This window comes from Phaethon lepturus, unplaced genomic scaffold (assembly GCF_000687285.1).
Source record: "Phaethon lepturus isolate BGI_N335 unplaced genomic scaffold, ASM68728v1 scaffold32735, whole genome shotgun sequence".
NCBI lineage: Eukaryota > Metazoa > Chordata > Aves > Phaethontiformes > Phaethontidae > Phaethon > Phaethon lepturus.
Window position 1 is genome coordinate 12410 of NW_010541814.1, and position 10407 is coordinate 22816.

The 10407-nt window shown below is 54.0% G+C and overlaps 1 protein-coding gene across 1 annotated transcript; it reads right to left on the reverse strand.

The window, feature by feature from the left end:
* Window positions 1-482: 482 nt before the first annotated feature.
* SLC16A8 (solute carrier family 16 (monocarboxylate transporter), member 8) lies at window positions 483-8657 on the reverse strand. Its single transcript, XM_010287840.1, has 5 exons — window positions 8598-8657; window positions 5627-5933; window positions 4994-5137; window positions 3582-4445; window positions 483-1243 (listed from the first exon to the last, which is right to left on the reverse strand). The coding sequence occupies exons 2-5, from the start codon at window positions 5853-5855 to the stop codon at window positions 849-851; spliced, it is 1632 nt and encodes a 543-aa protein (XP_010286142.1). The 5' UTR covers window positions 5856-5933; window positions 8598-8657; the 3' UTR covers window positions 483-848.
* Window positions 8658-10407: the final 1750 nt, after the last annotated feature.

A 10407-nucleotide genomic window follows, 5' to 3' on the forward strand; every position in this document is an offset into this window, starting at 1 on the left:
TAATTTACCTGCCCTGAAACCCCCACCCCTGTAGGAGCCAAGTTGTTCCCTTCACACGTCAACAGGACTCACTTCAGCCTAGATAAAGCTGGCTCACAGCTATTCCTGTCGGCCAGGCTCCGTCTCGTGGCTGCTCACCTAATGGCATTAGCCTTTCTTAGATGTCTTCTTCCTGCACCTCAGCGGTGGCCTCTAACCCAGCGCTTCGCTACTTGGAAAAACAGCATCATCAGCCTCGGCTTTACTGCCCACAAAGGATGCTCTAGGGAGGGTCCAGGTCGGACCCAGTGTCCCACTGGTTTGGCAGTGCCCGAGGTGGGTATTGCAGGGGGGGGCAGTGTCTCCCCCCATGCTGGCTGCAGCTGGAGGTGGCCTGAATGATAGCTACGAATTACACCCCCTCCTAAACCTACTGCCAGCTTAGCCTGGAGAAGTGGGGCAGAAGAAACACTGACACCAGACCAAAGCGTACCAGATCTGATTACAAAGAGTCTCTAATTGTTTGTGTTCTGTATTTTGACAATGCAGAAGGAAGAGAGTCCTTGGCAGCCTCTTCAAAAGACTTTCTCCAGGACTGGTTTGGAAGGGAGGAAAGAAATTTTTTTTTTTCTTTTTGGTGTTTGGGCTGCTCTGAGCCTGTGTTGTACCAGCATGGGTGCAGGATGCAAGTAGACGTATCACTGGGTAGGTATGTGGAGTTATGTACACAAGGACCAGCTATTCTTATGCGTCTCCCTCTTACATCTGCTTTTGTCTCAACTTTCTCCACCCAATATCCCACCTACCCTCCCATGCTGAGGTGCAGGCAAACAAGGCCAGTTTTATACATCCCTGTTCCTCTGCCCTGGCTAAAAACTGTCCCGCTCCACCGTCTGGTCAGCGTTGCAGCCATCTCGTGCCAACACCTCCCCATCCCCCTCGGGACACCCGCCTCCCTCCCCGCTCTGCTCCTCTGCCACGTGGTTGGCCTCCTCGCTGGCCGCCACCACGGTGTTGTCGGTGCTGTGAACCGGCTGGTGGTTGTCGCTGCTGTGCTCCTCAGCTTCCTGCACGTCGGACTCTGCTTCCTCGGTGTCGCTCCCGCCACCTGCAGACGGGTTCTTCTCTGGGGGAGGTTCTTTCTTCTTCCCTCGGTTCAAGCAGCAGTAGGTGGCCATAGCCAGGAAGAGAGCAGAGAGCACCACCTCTGAGCCCGCCAGGTAGAAGATCACCTCATAGTTCTTGAGAGCATCAACCAAGCGGCCTGATGGGTTTGAGAAGAGACAGTTAGCCTCAGCCTATGCACTCCTGCATGGACAGCCCAGCACAGGCGGGCAGCACCTGCATTTGGCTGAGGACCCATTTCTCAAGGGAAGAGCAAGAAGCTTGAACATCTAAAAATCACCCTGGGCAAGAGCCACACTGTACCACCAGGGAAAGTACTCAGTGTGGGGTTGGTGTTTTTTCTTGTTTGGACAAGGTTTACTAATTGTGACACACTGATGTTACGGTCTCACATCATGTTGGGCCATCTTCTTCTTGCCCAGGTGAGAGGAGCCTCTGAGGGCTTGTCCAATCTCAGAAAAGAAATAAAATTTGAGAGGCTTTGATATTTCTTAAGCTATCATGCCAGGAAAACATTCAGAGGGGGAGAAGAAACATCTCTTTGGCAAAAAAATCTCTTTGGTTGGCCCACACCTGATGATTTCTCTGCCGAAGAGATGTTCTCAATGTACCTTCTGAATGCACCAGCGCTGGTAATGGAGGGAACGTTCCCAGTCCTTGGTGCTGGGGAGCCTGAGCAGCTGCCCTGCTACAGTCAGAATGGGGCCACAGTGAGTGGAGGCTTCATTCCAGTCTCATGTGCTCCTGACTGCGCCTGTGGCCCCTGGTCCCTGCTGCACTATGGTGCATGGCCTGAAACCAGCCCCAGGGCACATTGAGGTGCCTCCCGGAACAGTCATGGGAGGCACGCAACAAATTTCTCCCTGGGTGAATGTGCCCCGTTCACCTAAGCTGGACAGCAAGTGAGAAGCCTGCATGCACGTGCGCACGCATGTGTGTGTATGTGTGCAGCTTATCCTGTGCCAAACTCCCTCAGCCCCACGGAGCGGGAAGCAGCTCAGGAGGATTACACCAAACAAAGCCACTTTGTTCAACCCCCTTCTTCCATCTGAGCACTGCTCCCCCAAGTCTGAGCCGTCGGGTTTGCCAACACACTCAAACTCTACCCCTGTACCAGGGGGGTCCTGCAGCAGTGGGTCCCCCTCAGGGGAGGGTGGGAACCACAACTTGGCTCCCCCCAACACTGTTCTTCGGCTACCCTGCACTGGCTGCGTCCCATTGTGCGGGCGCACAGTACCAAGGCACAGCTAAACTGAGGTAGGAGGGCTAAGGGGTGTCCCCCATCACCACCAAGGAGCAAGGCGTCGCATCCCGTTCTCCCCCCATGATCTCTCTGCAGTTGCTTCCGAGACACATATTTCTTGACCCTCCCTGGCCTGGGACTGACGACTGCCCCACAGCATGTAAGATGGGGCATGAATTATTGTTAGCATCAAAAGGCTCTTCTCTTGGCCACCAATTTTTACCTGAGAGCTGGGTGGAGTTGCCGAGGGCAGGTTTTACTCATAACTGGTGGTATGTGAATGTAAAGGTCATTCACACAGAGGTCCTCACTGATGGGCTTTAGCCCACGTGTGGCCGCTGAAGGAAGGGAGTGCAGGAAGCAACTGCCTTGGTTCCTGCCCTGGGATTTGCCCACAGTCTGTTCCTGACCCTTCCTCGCAAATCGTACATGCAGGGAACTGCACTTCGTTTAAAAATAAGCCTTTGGCATGCTTTGGCTTTCTCAGACCTGATCAGACATTTAAGAGTAACCTGCACTAACCTCTTGGGTGAAGGGTCTCTCCTCATTCAATAGCCTGTTTATGCGCTATTTGTGGGGCATTGACCTTACCAGGGACTGTGGCCTAGAGCAGACTGCTTGAGAAGCTGTGAGTGTCTTAATTCTCTCAAAAAAGTAACATCAAATGTCTCAGGTGGCTCTACAAACTGCTTTGACTTGATGGACACCAACACACCTGTGCCTTGGGATTGGGGCCAATGCAAATTCAGATCATTATTCACAACACCAATCAAAAGGCCACAGACACCAAGGAGAATTTGAAAGACCTTCGCCTTGTCCTGCTGAAGGCTCTCAAAGGTTTGCCTGCAGCATGTGCCTGACATAACATGATTTTGTGCAACATTAGCAGTGAAGGCAGAGCGCTGGATCCCAGCATGAGAGAGAGGGAAGCGCCACTGATCAGGAGTGAAGGACACTGGAAGTCATGCCACTCTGGATAGCTCTGTATGCCTGCTGTCGCTCAGGTCTCTGAGCAAAGCAGAGAGAGAAATATTACTTGCCAGCTTCTGTCCCTGCTTAGATTCAGTGTTGTGGTGCATGGAGTGAGACTGGGAGCTCTCACTTCAGATCTCGGCTTCCAGAGGAAAGTCAAAGTTGAGAAATAGGACCGTTCTTCATGTACCATGCCCAATATCAGCAATTCTGTGGGATGGTAGCCAAAAAAATCACCTGTGTTTTGCAGCAAGAGACCTACCTGCAGAGGGTGGACCAATGAGCACAGCAAGAGCCTCGATAAGTAGGACCAGCCCGATGGCACTGGAGAACTTCTGGGAGCCAACAATGGCCATCAGCACCTCGAACTGCAGTGCCCCCACCATGCCATAAGAGATGCCAAAAAAGACGCAGAAGATGACCAGCCCTGTGTAATTGCTAGCCCTGGCACTGCAGATGTCTGTCAAGCCATTGAAGAGCATAGCGAAGCTGAACAGGTATGCCACGTGAGGGCGGACCCATTTCAACCCTGCCACCATGCCGCAGGCTGGGCGGGCAAAGATGTCTATGAAACCAATGATGGAGAGCAAGAATGCAGCCTCTGTGTCTGGTACACCTGTGTCCTTGGCATAGTTGACCAGCAGTATGGGGGGCACGAAGAGACCCAAGACCAGGATGAACTTTGAAATAGTGTAAATGATAAAACCTCGGTTGGAAAAGATACTAAAATCCAGAAGCTTCTTTCCTTTCTTGGTCTTCTTTTTAGCTTTCTTGGCTTTCTTGGTTCCATCAGTGGTGCTGATTCCCTCCTCTGATTTCCCTCCTATGGGCAGCATCTCCTTGGCTTCATATTTGTCCTGAGCTTTCTCCATCTTCCGCTTCATGCCCATATCCAGGGGTCTCATGACTGCCCCACAAGTGCAGCAGTTAAGCAGAAGGCCCCCCATGATAAGGAACCCTCCTCGCCAACCAAACTTCTCCAGCAGCACTTGCCCCAGTGGAGAGAGGGAGGAAAGGAAGACAGGGCTCCCAGCGGCAGCCAGTCCATTTGCAAGAGGACGACGCTTGTCAAAGTAGGTGCCCAGCATGATCAGTGAGGGCTGGAAGTTCAACGCCATACCCAGACCTACATGAGGGTGAGAGACAGGAGGGAGACAGGGAGTACAAGAGCATGAGATGTGGTTTGCAACAAACTCAAAACTCCCCTCAGACTATCCTAGACCTGGAGCCTCATGATGAGATTCATGTGTTCCTCACAAGTCTTTGCTCTTCCATGTTGGTGGGTTGCCCCGGAGATGGGCTAAAACAGCCTGTGTACCTGAAGTGTGTTTGAATCAGGTAACTGTGGCCATGTTTAGACAGGACCTGTGCCTTAAACAGAAACTTTGCCTCTCTCTCCTACCACTGATGCCACCCCGGTTGCCATGATCACTGAGCATCACTAATGTTTCTTCTGCCTCTCTCCCCTCAACCACAGGCCCTGCCTGTTAAGATCCAGCAGATGCATCTCCCACAGGTACAACGTTCAGGACTAGATGCCTCCTGTCAGCAGGTGTGAATAAGTGAGGGGAGACCTGATGCTAGACATGGCAGTGCTAAAGGGAGATACAACATGTTCTTGGCTCTTCCCCAGGTAAGTCTGTGTCGTCGTCCCCCAACTCCTGGGGCTCTCACCTGTCAGCACGCCAGCTGTCAGATATAGCTCAATAATATTGGTGGTAAAAGATGCCAGGATCATCCCAGAGGAAGCTAGCAGCCCGCCGATGAGCATCACAGGCCGGCAGCCAAACTGGTTCACCATGATGCTGCATACTGGTCCTGGGAGGGAAGGAGAGGAGACAGAGTAGGAGACCAGAAGGAGACAGGACAACTGGGAAGGGGCAGCCAGCCAAAGCAGGGCACTCGGGGGATGACAGAGACCGCTGCTTGGCTGCTTAGATACACATACATTGGGCCCAGCCAAGGGAGAGAGGCGGCGGTGTGGAGACCTCTGCTTTGCTCTGCCTTCAGCCCCCTGATCCCTGGGAACAAGAGTTTGGTGTGATAGGGGCAACACTTCAGTAACGGGAGCAAACCCCATGTCAACTGAGAGAAAGGTGGGGTGACCCCTGAGGTCTCCTGGGGCAGAGAAAACAGGGACATGAAATGCAGCACACTAGAACAGAAGTGGTGGGACAATTGTATTCTGCATGTTGGTTCATGACCAGGCCAGTGAGCATGACGAGAGCCCATGGGGACAAGGTCTGGGCCTGTAGCAGGTCAGGGGAAGGCACAAGTTGAGGAGGGGAAAGCATATCCAAGCATCACCTGTCCCGTAGAGCATGGCAAGCATAATGGAGGAGATCCAGGCTGTGTCACTGTAGCCCACATGGAAATCTTTCATGAGCTCCTTGAAGTAGACACTGACGGCTTTCGGGAAGGCATAGGAGAAGCCAGTGATCACAAAGCAGCCAAGAAGCACGATCCAGCCCCAGCCACCATCCGGGGGCTTCACGGGAGCTGGGAGCTGTCCTTCCTCTGCGTCAGCTCTCCCCATTGTCTAGCCTGGGAAGGGAAAGGCAGACCAGGAGGAGGTAGGGCAACAGAGACAAAGAGAAAGAGAAATCTCCAGGCACTGCAAGAAGAGAAGAGCACAGCAGGCAAACATTTACTACAAGGTTTCTCTCCATGCCCACAATCTCCAAGTTCCAAAAGCCTCACTAGGGGACCACATCATCTCTCTGCACCTTCATCCTGCCAGGCAAGGCAAGGTTGCTTCAGGGTGCGAGGCCAAGCCACAGCTGAGCAGAGTTGGGAAGCTGAGCTCGAGGCAGCCCACTGCTCCGTAACCCCTGGTCAGACACAGCCAAGCAGGGTCACGGCTTCCAGCTGAGAGTGGAGAGTTGCATCAGATGGGGTGGGACATCAGGATCTGCAGCACCTCACTTTGCTCCATACCCAGTCTTGCCTGCAGGCTGGTGCGAAGTGAGAGCCAGCAACGTGAACTTGGCTCAGCTCCCACGATCTTCCTTTGAGCCTCTCCCCTCATGGTCTGCTCTATCCGGGAGCCTTCCAGGACCTGCCCTGCTGCAGACACCTCCAGCAGTGGGGCACAGGAGATCTATTAAGCCTGCTGTGCTCTCCTGTGGGAGGCCTCTTTGCACAGCCTTCTCCCTCACCCTCCCTTCCTGTTGTGAGGGGCCAGATTTGGGAAATGGATGAAAGGGGAGAGCACAGGCAAACTGGTGGTGGTGGTGGTTATTTGCATGCCAGAGAGATTAGGGCTCTGTACCTACACGGAGGGGCCGGAACAAAGCCTAAGGGGGGAGAAGGAGGGAATTAGAGGGGATGTCTTGTGAGTCGCTCTCAGGGCTGTTAAGCTGCCCAGGAATTTTGCTCCAGCTGGCTGCTCTTGGTATGTTTTTCTCATTTCTCCCCTAGGCACCAGGTCTCTGCCATACACCTTCCAGCACCATTGGCCTCAGTTTCTTGGTCAGACAGGCTTATTTCACACCTGTATGCAAAAACATCACTGGCCTTTGGTTACAGATGCTCCTAAGTAGCATCAGACAGGCGTTAGAAAGCAGGTGGGCTTTCTCCATGCCTGAGCCGGGCTTTGCTGGGTCCAGTTTACCCTATCACCATACTGCTGGCAGTACACCCCCAGTGTGGGTCCTCTCTCCTCCCAGCTCCCTTGGCTGAAGGACTAGGAGATGGCAGCAACATCCCCATCCCTTGGCACTGGCAGTCATGGGAAATCCCAGCAGTCACATGCTGACTGGAGACTGTCGAGGGGACAAGGACACTCCTAAGGACTGTACATGCAGGGCTAACACCTGGGAGCTTCAGATATGGCTGCGTTTCTCAAGGCAGCCCCTCTTCTTTGTGTCCTCCAAGCAACGAGGATGACTTGCTCTGATTCCCATAGCATTGCTTGTTGCTCTGCTGGTTAAGCAAGTGCAAATCCTTTAGGCAAAAGGCCCTTGCTTGGCAAGAGATGGTCCTACCCTGTAACACTCCTGAATCTTGCAGAAAAGGAGAGTGACTGGTCTTTCTCAGGCTGCAGGAGGTTCAACATGCAAAGCCAAGGCTGGAAAGAGGGCTGGCAAGTGCTCTGAGAGGGGTCTGAAACCATAGTTTATAGGGGATGCTGGAGGAGGGACTTGCAAGACAAGCCAACTAGGCCAGTTCTGAACCCCTCCGCAAGGGACGTGGCATCTGCCCCACAGTGCATCGACATGAGGAGGCAGAAAATGGTCTTGACTGGTTGGTTTTAGTCAGGTGTCTGATCCAAGGTTGACCTGTGGAGGGAAGGGTGGGATCGGAGTCACCAGCTACCCACAGCGATCTCCCTCCTTCCCCTCCCTGGGGAACAGTTACTCCTGAAAACACTTGAGGGTTTGTTCATGGCAGCACCCCAGTGTCTGCCACTGCCACGGGTCCTTGTAGCAAAGATTCCCAAGCTTTCAGGACCCCATCAGCCACAAAAAAGCAGAGCAGATCTGGCTCTGTGTGTAGATTGGGCAGCTCTTCTTCTGGATGGCCATATCCTAACAACTCTCAGACTGAACCACGGGGTCTGGCACAGGCTACTCCAGTCTCCTCCCCCCAGCCCAGGTCTCAGGGACTGTGGCAAGGGGCAGAGGCATGAACTGAGACTAGGGTGCTATAGAGACATTTTCAAGGCAAAGAATCATTGCAAGGAAGAAAGGATTCGTTATACGCTCTCGAGACTCCCATACCTTCCCCCTCACACCCTTTCTGTTGTTATCTGGATCACTGGCACCAGGACAGCCAGACTGAGCAGTCTTGCTCAGCTTCTGTCATTACCCACCTGCTGCTCCTCTCCCAGCTCCACCTGATAGACAAACTAGGTACAGCTGTACAAAAGGTGAGCTGCTGCAAAAGCGTAATGATTTCTCAATCAGTGCTGGTGCTCCACCATCTGCTGCACATAGCTACCTCAAATAAGAGCGACTGATACCAAACACACCCTGAGCCTTTTTATCCAAGCCCCTCTCCCAGCCTTGCTCTTCTTGATCTTCTCCTGCACCACAAATCAAATGAATAAATCAAACCCAGCTTCCTAGCAAGAAAATATTTGCCCATCTGTGGCATGCTCTTCAGAGATTTCTGTAGCATCGCCTGTCAATGATGAGTCAATGACATCTAATTTTGGAGAGCACGTTAGACAAATATCCATCAGTACTGTTTGAGTTTGGAGCTGGACGGGTACCTTTGCAGGAGCCACTTGCTCAGTGCTACACAACTGTACAGCAAAGCATGAAGGGCCTTTTACCTGCCTGCAGCTAGATGTTGGCTGAAAAAGATGAGGTGCACCAGAGGAGCTCACCTGTGGAGATGCCTCCAAAGCCAATATGCTATAGCATAGTGCTGCTGGAGACTTATCCCAGCTCTGAGCCAGGCAGTTCAGAGCTGCCCTGTTCATAACACCACGGCACATACGCTGGCTCTTCTGCTCATGGCTGCAAATCATGTACCTGCACCTGCCTTTGAACACTCTACAGCTTGCTGTTATTGTCTCCTCAGTTAAGGAGCTTTATTCACAAGTAAAAATACCACAGGTAAGTTCACATGCACCTAAAAGCTCATCAGCATGGGCACCTGCCCTTCCCCGTGCATCACAGGCAGGTGGGCTAGAGCAGGCACTGCCACAGAGCTGGCTGCACGTGGGTCCCAGGAGAGGACTTGCGCCAACACCAGCCCAGGCTGGGAGGGTGAAGGCCACAGCAGGTTCAGCCACAGTTGCCAGTCCTTGGGTACACACAGAGCACAGAGCAGTCGGTGCTGGATGACACCCAGCAGACACCTGCTGTGCCAGACAAGCTGCATCCAGGAGGGTCCGCACGAATGCTAGGATGGCTCCTTGTGCCTCCACACAGTACAGATGGGGTGGGTGGGGGGTCTGTTTATTAATTGTGCAAGGGCCATGATTCATGTCACCAGTCTCCCCAGCCCACAGACAACACCCTGGGAAAGCATTTGTTAGAGAATTAAACAAGTGCAGGCCTGGGACGAGCTGTCCCAGCAGCAGCCTGTGTCAGGCTGCGAGTATCCCTCCACACCACTTACCTGTGCAACAAAGCAATGACCTCCCAAGCACGGGCTGAGCTTCCGAGGGCCGAGCAGACCTGTCCGCAGCGCTCCCTTCTCTTTCTGTCTGGCACTTTCCGGCTCTGGATGGGGCGCCTGGTTAGATGGTCCCGCTGGCTCTTTGCTCCATGGTGGGCACGCCGTCAGCCGGGCACAGGGCGATGCCTACAGGAATCAGCACCCGTCGAGCGGTTTCTTGTGCCCTGCTCTTTGCTTCGGGGCAGCTATGCCCTCACTAGAGAGCTAAGCCCCCTCTCAGCCTGCTTTCCCCCAGCTCCGATGCTGCCCAGCAAAGCCACCTGTGGCTGATCCAGGGGTATGGCCCGCACGGGGGACCCCCTTGCCTCCTGTGGGTGCAGGTAGTGTCCCACGCCACTCCCAGCGTGGATGTGGGTCAGCAGCCGCTTATGGTTTCAGGTCGGCAGAGACCAGTGGGTGCTGAGCAGGCAGAAAGCAGTTCTCCACTTTTAAGAGGCTTTTCCAACTGCCTGCCGCGGCCTGAATCCCCCAGTAATCCCGCTGCCCAGGGGCTCCTCGCCTTTCCCCCAGCAGAGCGGGGCAGGCTGTTTGGGTGGCAGATTCAGAGGGGCCGAGGCAGGAGGAAGTGGGGTGAGGGTGGGGGGTGCTGGTGATGGACCCAGCCAGGAGGGAGGGTGCCCAGGAGGGGGGCAGTGGAGGTTGGGGGCATGGGCCCATGCTTCAGTAAGGGGCATAACGGGGGAAAGGGCTGCTCTCAAAGCCCCCCACTGCTTCCTCAGCTGCTGGCTGGAAGGATGGAGAAGCGCTGGCATGGTTTTGCAAGGCATGTGCCCAGCAGAGAAGGAAGACAAGGTGGACTGGCCAAGGAATCTCCACCATCCATGGCTCAAAGTGCCAGATCCAGCCCACCCCTGGCAGTTCACAACTCCCCCCCAAAACAAACCCTCTCAGTGGCTGACCGCCCCAGAGGGGGTCTGGCAGTCACTGGGGACAAGCCAGTCTCCAGTCACATGTGG